The 21,014-nt window shown below is 41.6% G+C and overlaps 1 protein-coding gene across 3 annotated transcripts in view; it reads left to right on the top strand.

Moving 5' to 3' along the window:
- RASSF2 (Ras association domain family member 2) overlaps positions 1-10,394 on the top strand; it is an 89,235-nt gene extending 78,841 nt beyond the window's left edge. For all 3 annotated transcript variants that reach the window (XM_033949974.1, XM_033949973.1, XM_033949976.1), the window contains exons 10-12: positions 6,794-6,891; positions 7,115-7,219; positions 7,928-10,394. In XM_033949974.1, coding sequence (XP_033805865.1) covers positions 6,794-6,891; positions 7,115-7,184 — 168 coding nt within the window. In that variant the 3' untranslated portion in view covers positions 7,185-7,219; positions 7,928-10,394. The remainder of the gene's footprint in view (positions 1-6,793; positions 6,892-7,114; positions 7,220-7,927) is intronic.
- Positions 10,395-21,014: the final 10,620 nt, after the last annotated feature.

The following is a 21,014-nucleotide window of genomic DNA, read 5'->3' as shown; positions in this document are numbered from 1 at the left end:
TCCCGGAAGAAGTGGTGGAGGAAACCACCATTCTAGGATTTAAGGAAAAATTGGACGCACATCTTCTTGCAGGACACATTGAGGGATACGAGTGAATAAGATATTCACCAGGGTATGCCTGGCTGAGCCTCCTCATGTGCGGATCACCAGACTAGATGAACCCCAGGTCTGATCCGGTGCAGGCATTTCTTATTTTCTAACCTTGAACACTTATGATTTTAAAGTGTTTGAGGTTTGTGCAGATGAGGACAGAGCTTGCAGGAATGGAGCAGGGACAGGAAAAGAACTCACCAGGATGGGAAAATGAGTTCCCATGGGGACGGGGACAAATTTGTCCCCATGTCATTCTCTACTCCCAACATAAAGTTATTTGAGCCTAAGAGAGAGTGGAAAAGTTCTAAATGTCAGGCTTGTAGAAGCCCCAGACAACAGAGTTATCAAGCACATGCCTGAAGTTGTCATTAGATTTTTTTTCCCATAGATTTTATTGTTACTCCAAACAATAATTATTGGGCTGATTTACTTTTAAACTTCTGTTCCCCATGGAATTCAAAGGCTCCTCACTCAAATTTTAAAAAAATCCAATGGCATGTAATTTGCACCAAAAGGACACTCTTATTTGGCTATGTGCCAATAGCTGTGAATTTAAAGTGCTAATGATGTCACTTGGGTGGGCATGACCAAAATCCAGGAAGGCCTAATCCAGTTCTCCACCTTCTCTGGGGAAACCCTGGGAGACCAGCAATCACAGGCTCTGCTCAGCATGGCATTCTACCACATCCTCCTGAAGGTACTCCTGATTTCTCTCCAGCAGCATTGGTATTTCATAACAAAATTAAATCAACCAGAAGAATTTGAGATGCGCATTTCTGCCACTCTCATCAGAAGGTGCTTCTGTCCTATACAAAGTTTTATAAATCCATATCCAGGACTTCTCTTGTATCCAGCTCTGTAACATGGAACTGGAAAGCCTTATGGGTTGATGCTGTTTAATAGACAAATCTCTTACTTCAGTAGCACAGAATACTGGGAACCTCCCACCCCCACCCCCACCCCATAATAGCATCTTACCAGCTTAAAAATGTGATGACTACAGAGTGACAGCACACTGAGGAACTAGGATGATATTTTAGCAGCTAGCATTGTTGGATCTCATATGTCCTTTGCCTGCTAGTACCCATTTGGGCTCCAAGTCCTTTGCATTCTGTCTAGGTCTAGCTAACCCTTTAAGAAAACTTTTGGTGCTGATATTCTACAGAGCAGCTACTAGTATGTTTGAAACATTGTGGTATTGAGCAATATGCATTTGTTTTATTTCCCTGGAAGATTGTAGGGGATCCTCTTTTCCCTTTCTGCAGAAATGAGCAAGTTGAAAAGTGCACACTTAATGGGACACAGTGGCGCATTTCATTTCGTCTCCATTTACATACTCAAGACATGTCTACATATATGGGAAGCAGGGGATGGTGGGGAGATGATGTGTGTGTGTGTGTATTTCTCTCCATGGGGAGAGTTTGAGAGGATGTATGGATAGAAAGTCTGAGGATGGAGAGGATGTATTTGCATATCAAAAGGGGGCTGGAACTCTAAGCATGTAACCTACTCTTCCCACTCCCCATAGCTTCTCTTCATTTTTCTCCTCTGCTTCTTTTTATCTTTTTTGTGGCTTTAAAAGGGCTCTTTTTCCTGTATTGGTTGTGGTTGGGTCCCTGTTGGCAGTCTGCTTCTTTAACTGATGTGCATGTAGTGACTCAGCTCCATTCCATGTACAGGCGGTGGGGCCCTACCTCTGTTGATCCCAGCTCCTTCCTTGTGGTAGGGCTTCTGTTGATCCCAGCTCCTTCCTTGTAGCAGGGCTTCTATTGATCCCAGCTCCTTCCTTGTGGTAGGGCTTCTGTTGATCCCAGTTCCTTCCTTGTGGTAGGGCTTGCCTTCCCACTGCCATGGCTTTTTTTCTAATATGCCTAAATAGATGCTTACAAGTGAGCAGATGCTTTACAAAAGGTACTGTCACTTACCATATATACTCAAATATAAACCGATCTGAATATAAACTGAGGTAACTTTTCCCCCCCCAAAAAAGGAGGGGATAAAGGTTGACTCAAAAATTAACCGAGGTAAGACATTTGGGTCATTGTGGTTAACCATCATAAGTTTTAACACATTTATTAACTGTTGTCCTTCCCTCTTTTCTCCCTTCTGCTGTCTTTTCCTTACCCCAAGACTGGCACTTCTGTCCTTCCCCCTCTCCACTCCCGATGACCACCACTAGTGTCCTTCCCTCCCTTCCTTCCCAATGACCACCTGTGCTACTTTTCACCACCACCATGGCCATCACTAGGGTGCTATTCTCCCCCCCCCCCAAGATGACCAGTGCTTCTGTTCTCCACCACACCCACATGATTAGTGTTAGTGTCTTTCCCCTGGATGACCATTGGTGTGCTTCTCTCCATCCCTCTGCCCTCCCACACCAGCACTAATGTCTTCCTCCCTCTCTTCCCTTCAGACCGGTAAGTCTCACATCAATAGTGTGCAAGCTTATGGAAACATTGATTAAACACAAATTAGACATGGTTCTGGATGACGAGAAACTGAGGGATCCACACCAGCATGGATTTACAAAGGGGAGATCCTGCCAATCCAACCTGATCGGTTTCTTTGACTGGGTAACAAAAGAACTAGATAAAGGAGAGTCCCTAGATATAGTGTATCTGGACTTCAGCAAGGCTTTTGATAGCGTCCCACACCGTAGACTCTTGAACAAGATGAGTTCGTTGGGGCTAGGAGGAATACTAACTGCATGGGTTAGGGACTGGCTCAGTGGCAGACATCAGAGGGTGGTGGTAAACAGTACTCCCTCTGAAAAGTCAGAAGTGCACAGTGGAATACCGCAGGGCTCAGTCCTGGGTCCAATCATATTTAATATCTTCATACAAGATCTGCCTCAGGGACTTTGGAGTAAAATTGCATTATTTGCCGATGATGCTAAATTATGCAACATAGTGGGCAGAGGTACCATGCCCGACGCTATGACACAGGACATACTTTTTATGCAGCACTGGTCTACTATTTGGCAGCTGAATTTTAATGCCAAGAAGTGTAAAGTTATGCACCTTGGTAGCAGAAATCCATGCAGAAACTACACTCTGAATGGTGAGACCTTAACCAGAACTGTGGCAGAACGGGACCTGGGAGTAATCATTGGTGAAGATATGAAAGCAGCCAATCAAGTAGAGAAAGCCTCATCCAAGGCTAGACAAATGCTGGGTTGCATCCGGAGAAGCTTTGTCAGCCGAAAGCTCGAGGTGGTAATGCCGCTGTATAGGTCCATGGTGAGACCACATCTGGAATACTGTGTACAATTTTGGAGGCCACACTATCGGAAGGATGTGCTAAGAATGGAATCAGTTCAACGATTGGCCACCAAGATGGTCTCAGGGCTCAAGGATATCCCATTTGAAGAACGTCTAGGTAAGTTGCACCTTTACTCTCTCAAGGAATGCAGAGAGAGGAGTGACATGATAGAGACGTTCAAATACATTACTGGCCGTATTGAGGTGGAAGAAGACATCTTCTTCCTTACAGGTGACAAGAGGGCATCCACTAAAAATCAGGGGCAGGAAATTCCATAGTGACACTAGGAAGTACTTCTTCACCGAAAGGGTGGTTGACCATTGGAACGATCTTCCACTTCAGGTAGTTGAGGCCAGTAACGTGACTGACTTTAAGAACAAATGGGATCAACATGTGGGCTCACTTCAAAGAAGAACTTAGAGGGGAGGGTTATTTGAATGGACAGACTTGTTGGGCCGAAGGCCCTTTTCTGCCGTCATATTCTATGTTTCTATGATGACCATGGCGCTAGTGTCCGTCCCAGATGACCATCAGCATGCTGCTGTCCTTGCTTCTATAACCCCTCCCCCAAGATGACTGACGCTGCTGTCAAACACCAGGACCCCCCCCTGACATTGCACTTACCCACACTGAACAAGCTGCCAGCAATCCTCCATGTTGGGCTTGTGTAGGGCCTTGAGCTTCTGCACATGCTGAATGCCTGCCAGCTCCAGCATTCTGAGCTGACATGCGGGTAAGCGCAATACCATTTGGGAGTAGGGCAGCATCTTGGGGGAGGGGTTGTGGAAGGAGGGACAGCAGCGTGTGGGTAAGTGCGATGCCATTTATGAGGGATGGGGGTCAGCAGGGCATAGATTGTCAGAAGGGAGGGGAGAGGGGGACAGCAGCATGCCAGTCATTGGGAGGACTCAAATATAAACCAAGACTCCCATTTTGGGGCCAAAAATCTCTGTTTATATTTGAGTATATATATATATATATGGTAAGTGAAACACCTCTTTAAAAAAATAAATAAATAAATAAAGTATGAAAAAAGAGCTAATTCTGACCAGGTATACCATCAAATAAGCAATTAATCTTAGTCTGTCTGTCCTGATCTCAGTTCCAAAAACAATTTTTGGAAGTGTAAACTCTATAAACAAAAGATTTTAGTTCTTATAGACAAAACAAGCAGCACTGTATACATCTGGTGGTGATTTCTAATATATTTCCTCACAAGGAGAATGTTCTGTTCTGAAGCTCTTTTTCTAGTAGCCCAAGTGGCATCCTTTGCAAGTGATGCCACGTGGCTGTGCCTGTTCCCATGTAGAGGGCATCTTACCCTTCTATCCCTCTAATTCCTGTTGATTTTCAGTTACAAATGTATTTGTACATTTCTAAAAACAAATAGAAATTTTTTATCTTAACTTGAATGAAAGTACAGCTGCCTCCCCTGTTAAATGCATGCTTAATCCAAAAGGGCAACAAAACAAAGGAGAAAGTCCAACTTTGTCTGCAGAAAAAACCAAGCAGGAGAAACAAACAAAACTGCAGACTGTGTACAAGATGCAGGCAAAAATGTATTGTACCAAAATTAAAATGCAAATAAGTAAAATAAAACCCTTTTACCAATCAAGGGACCCGACACGGTCCGTGTTTCGGACAAATCTTCGTCAGGAGTCCTAATAAATACAAATACAATACAAAAAAAAACATTAAAAACTCTTGTAAATTCTTATAAAAAGTGAAAAATAACAAGATGGTGTTATTATGCCATGCTACTAAGGCTTGTGGTCAAGTGACGTGAATGACAAGAAAGAGGGTATGTGAAATAGTAAGGAGACATGCAAAGTAAGATAAACATCAAGGTAAGTTCAAAAACAATATAAGGAAAATGATAACATTAAACAATAAAACACTATAAAAAATTAGTGAAAAAAAGAACGTGACACAAAATGGAAAAGTGAGAAATTAAAGGAATAAGTACCCATAGGAGTTTGGTAAAAAAGAGGCACCTACCATGGTTGGGACATACCATAAAAAAATGAAGATAAGTAAAGTAACTATATTGAAAAACATAAAGATACAACATGATGTAAACTTATGACCATAAACCAATGATAAAACCAGTAATAGACTATATATAATATTGACATATGAAATGAGAACCTAACAACCAATAAAAAGATAAAATATAAAATGGTTGCTGATAGTATAACATTAAACAGGATCATATAAATAAACAAAGCATATGCAATACTACATAATAATAAAATATGTTAAAAGCAACATAAAAATTAAAATGAAGAATAAAAGTAAAACATAGTAAAAAAAAAAAAAAGGGGGGGGGGGGGAATGTGCTATGGATTGCAGAGACCTGGATTCCCTAAACCAGGCATATAATATAAAAGGAAGTGTCTGATAAAAGAATATAGAACCATGAGCACCAAACCTATAAGCAAGAAACTTAACTGAGGAGCCATCCAGTACTATGTCATGAACTGGATCAATGTTTAAAGGCACATAAGTAGAAAAAGGGGGCAACTTCAATGGTTAACAAATCATATGTCCTTACAAAATGAATATGATATAGCCATAGAGATCTGAACAAGTGTTATGGGCACATAAAATTGTGATGATGCGGCTTTAAAAATCTTTCCAACCGAAATATATAGCCCACTGAATGGATATTACAAAATGTACTTGATGCTTGACCATAATTTAAAAAATATATATATATATAATAAACTAGCGTTAAAAAAATATGTTAAACAGCCAGACTAGAAAAGTAGGGGCATTAAAAAGAACTTACCAAAGTGCCTGTATATTGTGTTCGCCGAGGATTGCTTTACTTATCTTCATTTTTTTATGGTATGTCCCAACCTTTTTCACCATGGTAGGTGCCTCTTTTTTACCAAACTCCTATGGGTACTTATTCCTTTAATTTCTCACTTTTCCATTTTGTGTCACGTTCTTTTTTTCACTAATTTTTTATAGTGTTTTATTGTTTAATGTTATCATTTTCCTTATATTGTTTTTGAACTTACCTTGATGTTTATCTTACTTTGCATGTCTCCTTACTATTTCACATACCCTCTTTCTTGTCATTCATGTCACTTGACCACAAGCCTTAGTAGCATGGCATAATAACACCATCTTGTTATTTTTCGCTTTTTACAAGAGTTTTTAATGTTTTTTGTATTGTATTTGTATTTATTAGGACCCCTGACGAAGGTTTGTCCGAAACACGGACCGTGTCGGGTCCCTTGATTGGTAAAAGGGTTTTATTTTACTTATTTGCATTTTAATTTTGGTACAATAAATTTTTGCCTGCATCTTGTACACAGTCTGCAGTTTTGTTTGTTTCTCTTGCTTAATCCAAAACACATATCTATCGATTTATGTTACTGTGTGACACAGGTCTCTGAGTTTGCCATTCTTTTTAAATTCCCCTGTACAGGTGGCTCAGTATATAAAATTTGAGATGCCAGTGCTCACCAGTTTCATCCAGAAGCTGAAAGAGGAAGAGGATCGAGAAGTAACAAAGTTAACACGAAAGTAAGTCTTTGGCCAGTAACTGAGCATGTCACCTCCGTCTCAAGCCCTGCTACTCCCAGTGATTGGGAGGCTCAAGCATTTTTATACCCCATCCATTTTCAATTTTTATTTTCTTCATTTATTCAAGATGGTTTGATAGCTGTATGTCATTTTAGCATGTACTGAGTTTTCTCTACTGTCCACTACAGAGATGGTCACATATTTGTGTCTAATTGTTCCTCAGGTATATGGTTCTCCGGCTGATGATTGAGCAGAGGCTACAAGAAATAGTGGAGTGCCCAACATGCATCTAAGCCTCAATGCTAGCCCTGCTGTTTATTTGTCATTGGTAATGCAACACTTGAATTATTTATACTTGATTCACAGGAATCCAGAGTAGAAGACTCATGCACTAGAACAGGGGTAGGCAATTCCGGTCCTCGAGAGCCGGAGCCAGGTCAGGTTTTCAGGATATCCACAATAAATATGCATGAGATAGATGTGCATGCAAATCCATCTCATACATATTCATTGTGGATATCCTGAAAACCTGACCTGGCTCCGGCTCTCGCGGACCAGAATTGCCTACCCTTGCACTAGAATAACCACTGCATGTTGATCCTTGAGCATCTGCAGTGAATGAGGCTCCTTCCCCATGCTTGTGGCATAGGGTTGTACTAGCTGATGGATCTTCTGTGGGAGACATGGTGTTCTCTTCACTAGACTGCCAAACTCTGGACTGGATTATGGTGCTCCAGCAGGTAGGGTGGGGTGGGGTGTAGTGGAGGAGAGGACTCTGTGAGAGTGCTGCATATTCCTAGATATGAGCTGTTGTATTATGTCACATGATGTGTCCTTTCTAATCCCCCCAACAGTTTGTGTCAAAGAGCGAGCACTGGCAGATGGACACCTTGAAGCTCTCTAAACAGGCATAGAATCAGGATTAGTACAAATGAAGAATAGTATTTAAATAAGCCATTGCAGGACATCAAAGTATTTGTTTAATGTTATAAAGCGGTTTAAGGATTAATTACCTTTTCATGGTATGTACTTGCAGGAGAGCTGGACTGATCAGGCCATTGGAGGCTACCTTGAACACCATTCCATAGCTGGTCTGATTGAAAGATGACCAGTGGACCATCTCCTTTGGCCTCTTTCTGATTTGCTTGACAACTGTCACTATCGGGTAATCCAAGGGTCCAGTGAAGCAAAGCATTGGTTTATTCTACAGCACAGCACAAAAGGAAATTTCCTTTCCAGTTCCAAATGTGATGACCAACTGAATGCTTCTCCGCCTTCCCACTAATTACCATTTCTCTAATAGTACCAACCTTACAGAACGCTGAAGGAACAAGTGGGAGCGGTCTCAACAAATGATCAGGCTCCTTTTGTGAAGAAACCAACTATACTGTGATAGCTTGAGCTTTGCCAGGAATAATAGGATATTCTGCCAACTACCTACCACTGGGAAGGGGCCCAGACCCAACTCTCTGCCATCATCACTAACTACATAATATACTTAGCTTTTCGCTAGTCTCAAAATGCAAATAGCCTAAGCACAAGTGATCGCTCTGACCATGGCTGTACCATGGTGATGCGATTGCAAAAGAGCACCTTTATATCTTTAGAAGTTTTTTCCCTTCCCGTATTGGAGGACCCACCAGGAACATGATTTCAAAGAGGAGGAACTTTTTCCTGTTGAAAGTCAGAGGAAGGCTTGTCACTTTGTTTCCTGGCTTCTTGTTACTCTCTCGAACCGCCTCCTTTTTTATTTTTTTTTGACTGCTGCTATAGTGAGGCCTTCTTGAACCTCTTTCATTTTATCATTAACGGTATGTGTAAAAGGAAAAAGCAGAGCAGACTCTGCTGCGGAGAAGGCAGAATGACATCAACTTGGAAACAGCAGCGAGTTCCTTGCCAAGGGAAAATCTCCCCAAATTCCAGCAACCAGTTCCCAGTGAACATTCAGCTGATGTGTATTCATTAAAAAATATATATACATAGCTGATTGTATATTGTATTTGTGCATCAGCTGGCTGCACAATAATGCTTAAAAAAAAAAAGAATTGCAAATGAAAATCCAACAACAAGCCTTCAAGTATGACTTGCCTTTTAAGGTAATATAGTATTTATCAATCTGGTCCAGGATGCACCACAAACTGATCTGGTTTTCAGGATATCCATAATGAATATGTGTAAAATTAAATTTGCATGCTTTGGAGACCCAGTGCATGTAAATCTATTGCATTTGTGTTCAATGTGGTAATCCTGAGAACCTGACTGTCAAGGTGTGTGACCAAGACAGAGTTGCCGTAGGGTAGTGATTAGCAAATGCAGTGCTGCCCCACCACATCTTGCTGACAGGGTAACTGAAATGTACAATATAGCCTAAAATATCTAAATGCATCTCATTGATATCCTGTGTGGTAGGAGTCCTGAGAGTTGGGAAGAGCCTTCATAGGTATCAAGCCATCTTGGCTGGCTAGATACCTGCCTGCCTAACTTGTTTACTCCTATGTTTTTATTTTTAATTAACTTTCAGTTTTATTTCTATACATTAGAAAGCACAAAACAGCAAGTTCTGAAAGATAAAATAATCAAGTTTAAGATAAAATGATTTTCATAATTGTTCAGTTCTTAACAGGCTCATTAGGGGTAGAAAGCATGAGGGAGAACTAGGTACTATGGATATTGGTGATAATGTTTAAACAGAGCATACAGTTACCACTATAAAGAGCAGAGAAGCATGTAGATGATTGATGATCTCGCCAAGTTGTAGATGAAATCTGAGACCTATTTACCAATGTTCGCATAAGAGAGTTACTGAGGTTTAAGTTCAACTACTCTGCTACTTGGTTGTGGAGCTATAGATTGTATCTCTTCACTACCTGCCTTGGATTCCCACCAGTCATCATGTACCTGGTGGCATAAGGGATGCTGTGCTTCTTTTCACAGAAACTTTAATCATAACTTAAGGCATTGGAACAAAATCAGAAGATGATTGCTGCCATATCTCAGGGTTACAGAGAATCCTTAATTAGGAAAATAACGAAGACCTTCAAGGCAAATCCAGTCTACCCATCTTCCCTTCCTGCTGTAATCAGAGACCACATCGACCTTTGAATTTGTTTTCACTTGTGATTACTCCAGGTCACCTTGAATTCTGTTACTGTTTTTACCTCCACTAGGAGACCATTCTATGCAACTTCCACCCTTTCTGTGAAGAAATATTTACCAGTGTTACTCTTAAGTCTACCTCTCTGAGCCTTATATCATAACAATTTTGTTCTAATCTAGTGCTTCCTTTCACTTGGAAAAGGTTTACATCTTGTGCACTGTTAATTCCTTTTTAGGTATTTGAATGTCTTTCTTCTCTTAGATATACATGTTTTCATTTTTTTAAATTCTCTGAGGCAAATTTTCAAAAAACATTTATCAACGTTCTTTTCTCTGTATCTGAGCTTGATAGTCTTTGATTTTCTTTATTTGCACTAGTTAAAATATAGTTTGAATTGTAAAAACCAGTTCTCTGCATTCATGTAATCAATTGCTACAGGAGAAAGTTTGAAAAGCCTAGTTGGAAAATAGACTGAAGCCTGCATGAAGAAAACTCGCCAGTTTTAACTGGTTTATCGTCAAAGTATTTCAGCTATTGATACACATGGCAAATCGTGATCTTTTCTGTAGTTTGTAGCAACCTCTTATAATTGTATGTAAATACATGACAAGCTCATCAGTATTAAAATGAGCACTCCGATCGATGCCCACATGATGCACAAAATGAAGTGCTGGTTTTTGTTAATGTTCCCTCTTGCCGGCAAGCCCACTTCTTCAAAATGGGCCTTCCCCATCCTAGTGCATCCTGGCCTCTGATTGGCCCAGGCACCTAAGTCCACTCTCTAGGAGGGGCCTTTGGTATCTGAACCAATCAGAGTCTTAAGCCCCTCCCAGTGCATCCCAGGATGCTTGGGAAGGAGAAGGCCTGCCATTTTGAAGAGGCAGGACTGCTGGCAGGAGGGAGTGGGCATTCCTCCTGCTGTCATCTGAGGGTCGGATCAGTTGTGGGGATGTCCAGTTGGCCAAGGCAGGAGGGAGTGGGCATCCGTTTTGCCGATTTTCAAAATGGGGTCAGGTGGTCTGGATGGCTGAGGCAGGAGGGACAGGGCATCCTTCCTGCTGATTTTCACAGGGGGGGGGGGTTGGGGGGGATCCAGATGGCTGAAGTAGAAAGAAGTGGTCATCCCTCCTGTCAATTTTTTTTTTAAGATCGGGGGCAATCGTCGGGGAGGGGGGCAGCATGACTTTTTTTTAAATGGGGACAGATATTGTGCATGTGTAACACGAGCACAACATCTGTACCCCAATAAAAAACAAAGTTTTCCTGCCCCAAACAGCTGAGCGGCAAGAGGCTGCTTTGGGGCTTCCCCTGCCAGCTCTGCACATCTATCAGTAACTTTTCCAATGACTGATTGAATGGGGTTATGGTGGACCTCCACGAAAGTCATTTGCATGCGAAATTGTTGAACATCAATCGCCGTTTTCAAATCGGTCATTTACCGGTCTCACAGTGACCCCATGATTTTAACAGCTATTTTGAGCATCCAAGCCTGAGTTCCCAACAATTTGGTCTTTAACTACCATTATCTTCATTTTAATTTTCAGGTTTGCTGGGGAAGAAACTGAGAAGTGGGGGATTAAATTATAGGAGCCAGCTGTATGGGTGGTGTGAGTACTTGAGCACCCTCAGTATTGAGCAAACTCTGTTACTCTTGAGAGGGAACATTCACTTGTGTTGAGTTTAGCACCTCTATTTACTTTGAAAAGTTGACTCCTATGGCTTAAATCAGCACAGAATTGACTGCCTTTTTGTTTTATTTGGGGGGTTTCCCTTTTTTTTTTTTTTTTTCAATTTTATTGTAGAAGATTTTTAAAACTTTGTAATATAAATGAAAAATCTTGATTTCATATTTCTTCAAATGTACTGAACATGTTAATTTTATTGCTGGTATCTTGTGCTCTGTGCTTCATTACATACAATTAGTGAGAAATTGAAAATTGAGTATTTAAGAAGCATAGTAGGCTTTAGATGTAGATTATAGTACCGTTCTCAGGTGCGCTTTTGGTTTCACACACACCAGGCTTATTGTGTTCCTTCTCTTCCCCACTCCCTATTGCAGGGGTAGGCAATTCCGGTCCTTGAGAGCCAGAGCCAGGTCAGGTTTTCAGGATATCCACAATGAATATGTATGAGATGGATTGGCATGCACTGCCTCCTTGAGATGCAAATCTATCTCATGCATATTTATTGTGGATATCCTGAAAACCTGACCTGCCTGTGGCTCTCGAGGACTGGAATTGCCTACCCCTGCCCTATAGCAACATGCTTAGCCATTCCCTGCACTGAACTTCACCCAGCCCATTCTAGATGTTGGTGAATCTGTCACTAGGGAAAGAGGAGAGGAATCCTGTAATGCATAGTGACTTTACAAGAGTAGAGAATGATGCATGGAAAAAATTTGTCCCCATCCCCGCGAGCTCGGTCCCTGACCCTGCACACCATCGGATCCCATCCACACAAGCCTCAAATAGTTATGATTTTATATTGAACTTATTTTATTAAAGTATAAAATGTATATTCTGTACAATTGTCATTTTATAAATCACATATAATATAGAACAAGGATCAACAAAACTCTTTCACGCCCTCATTGAGAAAGCTAAATTATTACAGAATGCTACATAGAAAAATCATGCTAACAGAATACCGCAGTCACACATGTCACGAATAGTGTTAGGGTAATGCAACTAGGGCAATTGTCCCCTGGAAGCTGAAGAAGGGACAGCCTGTTAGTAGGCGTTGTGGTCCTCAGCTATATCTAATACCAGCTCAGGCAGGATACACATTTCAAATCAGATATTCTAATCACAAAAGAGAAAATAAAAGATTTTTCTACCTTTTGTTGTCTGATCATTTTATTTTTCAAATCATGTTGATCTCAGGTTCTGGTTTCTGTTTCCTTCTGTCTTTTGTTAACACACTCGCCAAGGTCTCCCTTTTTTTTTTGTATATCTCCCTGTGTTCAACGTCTCCCTTTTCTTCTTCCCTTATACCAATATGTCTTTTGTTCTTTCCTCCCTCCCTTTGCTGTGTTCAGTATTTCACTTCCTTCATCCCCTTGATTTGGCATCTTCTCTTTTCCTTCCCTCCTCACTCCTGCAGGTCCAACATCTCTTCTTTTCTTCCAGCTCCCCCACCAACATGGGTCTAGCATCCTGCAGATCCAGTCCCTCTGTCCCTTCAAGCCCCAGCACCTCTTTCCATCTAGCTGCAGCCTCTATCTCCCTTCCACTCAGCCCCCCAGACCAGGTCCTGCTCTAGCCCATATCTTCCTTCCACTCAGCCCCTAGACCAGGTCCAGCCCCTATCTCCTCTCCACAGAACCCCACCAGACTAGGTCTACATCCAGTCCCCATCTGCCTTCCACTCAGCCCCCAGACTAGTTCATAGCAGCGGAATCCCCCATGAGTCCAGCAGCCCCCTCACAAGCTGCAGAATCCTCCCTGTGAGTCCAGAAATCCCCCCCCTCAAGCAGCAGAGTCCCCACTGCAAGTCCAGCAAGCCCCACCATGCAAGTTAGCATCTAAACATTCCTTCTCAACTCCTTGGCCCGCGCCTGTTTTACCTTTAGCCTCAGCCACCATGGAGGACAATTTTCAAAGGCCTGCATCGAGGTCTTCTATCTGCCAAGTCCCTCACTGATGTAACTTCTGGTTTCACTATTCAATACTGTTCTACTTAGTAGTTTTAAATATGAGGCCTTGTGGTGCGAGCTGGCACTATCTTGAGCCCGTGAGAATCCATGAAGGGTAAATTTATCTCTAAAGGTCATACAGGTAGGTGCAGAGCTGGCTTAAGGATTGTGGTAACCTGTATCAGCCTGTATGTACCCTTTTTGTATCAACCTCATCTGTCCCACTGCATCAGTATTACTCCCCGCTCCCTTACAACTAGATTATCACATCAGTTCCCAATCAGCCAGCTTTCCCACCTGGCTGCTTGCACAACCTGCCTTCCAACCCACTCTTTAACCCCACCACTCTGCCCAGCCATCTACCTCGACATCCCAAGGGCAATGGGAACAAGAGCAATCCATACTTGCCTCTGCCCTGGCTGCTGCCATTTTCAAATTGCTGCACTGATCCATAGCAGTACTTCAAACTGACATATATAAGCTAGTCATCAAAGCAGGAATGCATGGGGATCGCTTTGTGTTCATTTTCCTCTTGTTCATCTTCTTGATACTCCTCCCATGACCTATCCTTCATAGTTCTGCTGTTTGCAGCATCTCCCCCCTTCTCCTTTCTTCCCATTTGCAGCTTAGCATCTACTCCCTCCCTTTGTTTCTTCCTTCCACCTCAGCATCTTCCTCCTCCCTCTGTCTCCCCCTCTCATCCTTGTAGCATAATATCTTCTTGTCCCTTTGCATCTACTTCATCACTTCCATCACCTATTTCTTACCTCATTCCCCCAATGAACCAACTTATCTCCATCTATCTTCCCTCCTCTGGTCCAGTGTCCCTACCCCTCTGCCACTGAGTTCAGCATACCCCATCCCACCTTAAAATTTGTGTCTCCCCTAAGAGATCACTAATAGCAGCTGCACACTATACATAAATACTGCTTGTCTTTTGTCTGATGCATCCCATCTGCCTCTGCTGCAATTTCCTTTTTCCACATGGACTGGATGCATCAGAGGAAAACCTCTGGCCCAAGATGCAGGCACCATATGTATATTCCTGCTGCTACTAGCAATCGCTAAAGAGAAACAAATTTTAAGGTGGATGGGGGAATGCTTCTGCACTGTAGGCAGAGGGATGGGAATGGAAAGAAAGATGTCTGATCAAGGATCATAGGTGGTGGTGGTGTGTGTGTGTGAAAGCACATTGGTGAGCAAAATATGCTCTCACTTCTATGAAGGCTGAGTGACGTAGGCTGTTGGCACTCTGAGCCGGTGCCTCACCTGACCCATTCCTTGAATTGGCCCTGGGTAGCTGCCTTTGAAGAAAGCATGGAATTCCAGCAGTGGCCCAGAGCTTTAAACATTAATTTGCTGTAAGGGATGCAGAAGATGCCATGCCCTTCCTTTCCTTTTACCTGGCCTTCAGTGGCAATGAAAAAGTTTAGCCTGAGGTCTGTGAGCCAGTATACACCCCCAACCCTTTGGCCCTCACCCATGGATATCCTTAGTAATCGTTAACTCATGGAGGAAGAGGGGTGAGACTGCTGCAGGGCCTCTTGCTGTATAATGAACACCATTCACTAGCATTTGCCTGCTAAATGCTGCGGAGACATTGTAGCTTTCCACTTCCTCTAGTGTACACACAGGACTAAAAATTGCTCCATCATTATCATTTTGGAGAGCCACAGGTTGTTATACATAAGCAATTTAATAAAAGCATGCACTGGCTAGCAATCCTGTTTATCAGTACTGGGTTATAGCTAGTTCTAATTTTACCTCCAGCGCAAGGTTTGTAGCTTCATTTGCTCTTAAAGGGGCAGTCGGTGAAACCGGGACTGCAGCAGCTGGATGCCGGTGACATGATGTGCTGTGACAAGGCAGACCAGGAGGGCTCATTTTTAAAATTTGCTGTCATGTACTGCTGTGTATTTAGGCTGTTCAATTTCACTGTTCTCTATTCCAGTGCTTCTTAACACTCCTGGAGCAATGCCTGGCCAGTCAGGTTTTTTCATATTATGATGAGTATGTGAGAGAGATTTGCATCTACTGGTAGTTGGTCTCCATTGTATGCAAATAAATGGCTAGGTGTGCTTCTAGGTGAGGGTTACAAAGCACTGCTTTATTCCTTCAGGTCCCCTTCACCTCATCTACAATGGATTTTGGGTGGGAATGGAAGGGGTTGGGGTTTGGTTGTTTTTTGTTCTAAGGATCCTTAGGGTATATCTTCGTTTCTCCATGAGGATGCAGGGATGTCTCTGAAATTAAATGCTTATTATTGTTTTGGGAACACATCATAGCATTTCTCCTAACCTGCCATGAGGCAAAAATTTAACAAAAAATAAAAAGAGAAAACAAAATGGTGTCTCTTTAGACCAGCACAAACACCCAGAGAACACAAATCCTCTTCCCAAAAAGGGATTGTAAAGCTATATCCCCCCTCAGATTTGTAAATACTTATAATAAAACTTTAAAGAAAACCCATAGGCAAATACTGTAGTTTTGTCTTTCCCTGTCTGTCTCACTCAAGCCATTGTCTGCCTTCAGGATGTAACTGGCACTTGATATCCACTAAGGGGCACTATCAGAGCACGAGAACACTTCATCTAGACCAGTGGTTTCAAACTCGAACCTTTCGCAGGACCACATTTTGGATTTGTAGGTACTTGGAGGGCCTCAGATAAAATAGTTAATGTCTTATTAAAGAAATGACAATTTTGCATGAGGTAAAACTCATTATAGTTTATAAATCTTTCCTTTTGGCTAAGTCATAATAATAATATTGTCATTTTTAGCTAAAGAGACATGATAAGAAACTGTTTTATTTTACTTTTGTGATTATGATAAACATACCGAGGGCCTCAAAATAGCACCTGGTGGGCCGCATCTGGCCCCCGGGATGCGAGTTTGATACCACCGATCTAGACTAAATAGGTCTTAGTTTTCAAAGGGTTTCAAAAATTTGAAATGTGTGTATAGGAAATAAGTTGAAGAAATGAGCCCCTAGGTTGGGAAAAGCTTTTCTTCATAATCAAAACTAATACTGTAATTCTTTTTTTTTTTTATGCCCTGAATTCTAGTGATTTTCACAAGTAGTATGATCTTCATGCTGTTTTCAACTTTTTATATTCAGTAACATTGTTTAACAGTTCCTGTATAAAGCTACATTTTAGTAATAATTTGTATTTCTGACTAGTATATTAACCAGTTGCTTTCCTGTGTATGTTGACCATTCATTTGACCTGGTTTTGTTTGTTAGTCTTGTTTTTCCTTGTAATTTGTTTAAATTTTAAAGCAGAGCAGTTGGATTCTTAATAAAAAATACTTTGCCAATGCAATTAGCAACCATTCTACTTATCTGCTTTTCTTGACGGTAGAAAGTGAGAAGGGGTGTGGTTAGGAGGGAGGTAAACAGAGAGAATGCATGTTTCACTAAATATAAATGTTATGCTCACAAGGAGGTAAAACTGTTACGCAGTCTGAGAAATTTTTGGTCACTGAGATTGAAATATACCAAGAGACCGACATGCCAAGATCACAAATCTGAGTTACATAAAATACCTTAACCCTCAATAGATGGCTGTGCCATCAACTTATTCATAGTGAGGTCACTGCATATCAAAATCTTTGATTTTCTGAACATTAAAATCGGTACCACTGTTATGAATCCATATGTCCATGCTTGCCAAATATTCAGCCTTAGGGTGACCATATGCATATCATTCATATGTTTATGCAAAAATCAAAAATCATGCACTTCAATGATTTGTCCCAGGGGATTACAAAAGCACATTGAATGGAGGGACGATATGGTAAAGCTGCGGAAACACCAGAAGGCAAAGACTTGATGGAAATCTCATTCTTATAACATACTCTAAAATTCAGCACGTTATCGCTCAGTCCCACCTGGCTACAACTCTCTAGCAAAAGGTCCCCCTCCATCAAATGAAAAGTGACAGATGGTACAGCAGTGGTTCACTTGCCACCAAGTGAGATTCAGTACCCAGTGGTTGCCTAGATATCCACCACCTCCATGTAAGCTTGAAGTCAAGATACTTCTTTCTCCACAATTTAAAAAAAAATATTTAGTGTGAACATAGGTTACAACCCATTTTTTAAAAAGGTATCACTACAGCTTCTTTTAAAGGAGCGAAACATGCTTTTCATACATTTCCAGCATTTCAATCATCAAAGTGGTTTACGTTTCTTCTTGAAAAATTGATTAAAGAGGGTGGGGTAAATTTCCCAAACTTTTATAGGTACCATCAAGCCTATATTTTACGTCAAGGTATGTATTGGGTCCTCCCTGAGCTCATTGAGTACACTCCTGATTGGCTATATTTGGAATGGCGACTCATGTCTCCTTTATATCCTAGTCATATTCTTAGTATCAAGATGCCCAGAGTGTATAAAGAAAATAGAATTTTGATGGATACTTGGAAAACCTTAAGATTTGTGAATAATTTGACTAATATTCCTATCAGCAAATCAACAAATCAATCCATCTGGCTAAACCCCAAGATTCAGATTGGCGGTTTTAAGATCATCTGGAGGCATTGGATAATTGCAGGAATACGGACTTTAAATGATGTTAATTTAAATGATAAACTGCTGGATTTTACATAATTGCAACATAAATTTGGGCTCAATAAATTCAGCTCTAAAAAAAGCAAGGAAGAACTACGGCGATAAAATCTCCAGATCCAACAACCAGAGTAGTACACTTTTCAACATCTGGCGCTCCCTAACTTCCAAAAAAGACTCCACCTCTCTCCCCTCCTCTCCCTCAGCCGAAGTCCTAGCAAAATTCTTCAATGAAAAGGTCACTACCTTACGATGCTCCTTCCCACCTGCAGTCTCCTACAACTCCCTGGTACTCACTGACTCCAACCCTACTCTAATGGTCTCTAGCCCTATCCCAGCCGACAGATCCTGAACTGCCTTTGAATCCCTCATCCTTAAACTCTGCCTCAAACTGAAGTCTTGAATTGCTCTTTAGACCCTTTCCCCTCCTACCTCTACGAGGAAATACCCACTCAGGCCATCTCTTCCATTACCAAACTCTTAAACTCCCCCTAAATTTGGGCCTTTTCTCCCTAGAAATGGGCCATATCGCCTTAACCCATCTACTGAAAAAACCTGACCTCGATCCTTCCACACCATCCAGCTATCGCTCAATAGCAAATATCCCCCTCCTAACCAAGATGCTCAAATCCATCATATCGACCCAACTCTCATGTTATCTTCAGAGATTCTCCTACCTTACCAATATGGCTTTCGTCCAAACTTCAGCACCGAATCCCTACTGACCTCCTTAATTTCTAAAGTTCAACATCTTCACTCTCGCAACAATTTTGCTGTCCTCCTGCAATTCGACCTCTCTGCTGCTTTCGACGTTGTCCACTACGATATTCTAATTTACCAACTCTCCGAGATTGGCATCTCCTCTACTGTCCTTGAATGGTTCTCAAAATTCCTTCGTTCTCGATCCTACATTGTCAACATAAATGGCACCTCATCCTCCCCCTGGAAACCAATCTGTGGAGTCCCGCAAGGTTCACCTCTATCTCCTATCCTTTTCAACATCTATATGTCCTCTCTAAAACTCCTCCATCTATCCCCCCTTGAAACAATTTACACTTATGCTGATGACACCCTTGTCCTCCTCGAGACCGACTTGAACCTTACTAATCTCTCAGAGAACATATCCTCTTGTATTTCGAACCTCCAATCTTGGGCCCACACCGTCCAAATGAAATTGAATGAATCCAAGACAAAACTACTTTGGCTCGGCCCAAAATTAGCTCAGCTACTCACCTCAATCCCACTGTCCTCCGGCTCCACACTGCAGCTCGAATTCTCCAGCAAGGTCCTGGGCATCATCATTGATTCTACATTGTCCTTCAATGACCACCTCAACTCCCTGGTAAAAAAAATGCTTTTTCAGCCTACACATGCTGAGGAAAGTAAGATCCTGTTTCCAGCAAAAGCATTTTGCCATTCTCGTCCAATCCATCATCCTCTCCAGACTGGATTATTGCAATTCTATCTTCATAAGCCTAACGAAGAAAAACCTTCACAGACTCCAACGGATTCAGAATGCCGCGGCTAAGCTTATCTTTGCAAAAAGCAAATTTGATCACGTCTCACCGCTCCTGTCCAAGCTTCATTGGCTTCCGATAATTTCCAGAGTCCACTTCAAATGCATCTGCCTAACTTTCAAGATCCTCCACGGCATCCTTCCTCCATTTATTCCACTTTCTTGGAACTCCTCAAATCTTAATACCACCAGAACTACCCAAAAATTGAAACTATCCTTCCCCTCATTAAAAGGCATTTCTCTCAGGACTCATTAGTGACCCCTTCAACATTTATGATAATTGGTTTTACATAGCTTTTGTAGCTATATGTTTTCTATATTTGCTTAAATTATGGTTTCCTATGCACATCCATTGCCCTACCAACTTCTCTGTCTTGCTATTTATTGTGGCTAGAAGACTGTATTGTATTATTTGATGCTTATATGTTTGTTACCGATATATTATCTTATTGAGGAGTGTGTGGCGCAGTGGTTGGATCTACAGCCTCAGCACCCTGGGGTTGTGGGTTCAAACCCCGCGCTGCTCCTTGTGACCCTGGGCAAGTCACTTAATCCTCCGTAGCTCCAGGTACGTTAGATAGATTGTGAGCCCACCGGGACAGAGAGGGAAGATGCTTGAGTACCTGATTGTAAAAACCGCTTAGATAACCTTGATAGGCGGTATATAAAATCCTAATAAACTTAAAAACTTAAACTTAATGTACTTGAAAGGAGCTGTCACTTCTTTTTCTTGTTGGGCTTTCTCGGAAGCCTATTGCTGTTTATTTTATACCTATAAAATCAATAAAAATATTTTTAACTAAAAAAAAAAAAGGCATTTCCCACCCAGGAAAGCTGGGGACTTCCCTCCCCTTCAGATTCACCAAGCTCTGGAACAACCTTACCTCCCCTCTTCGGAACCTGAGCTCTCTCCAACTTTTCCGTAAACATCTGAAAACCTGGCTTTTCTCAAAAATGTAACACTCCCTCCTCCTCTGATATCCTAGTCCTTTGATATCTTAGTCCTCTAAACTCTCTTCTTTCCTCCTATTTCATCCTTTCCTTGGAGTTCCTTTTTTCATCTCAATTCCTGTAAACTGTGCCGAGCTCTATGACTATGGAAATGGTGCGGTATACAAACCTAAGGTTTAATTTAGTTTAGATGGTTGCAATTGAAGCAGGCCATTAAGGTAGGGTTCCCTGAATGGAAAAGTCTTAATACTCAATTTAGTTTGGAATTCTCATGCTTCCAGGTAGAATTTCTGGGTCACCAGGCTGCGCAGTGGTATAAAACTATTAATGGATTGGTTAAGAAAAAACCTAAAAGT

This window comes from Geotrypetes seraphini, chromosome 6, assembly GCF_902459505.1.
Source record: "Geotrypetes seraphini chromosome 6, aGeoSer1.1, whole genome shotgun sequence".
Taxonomy (NCBI): Eukaryota; Metazoa; Chordata; class Amphibia; order Gymnophiona; family Dermophiidae; genus Geotrypetes; species Geotrypetes seraphini.
Note: the sequence above shows the minus strand (reverse complement) of the source record. Positions and strands in the feature narration are given on the sequence as shown.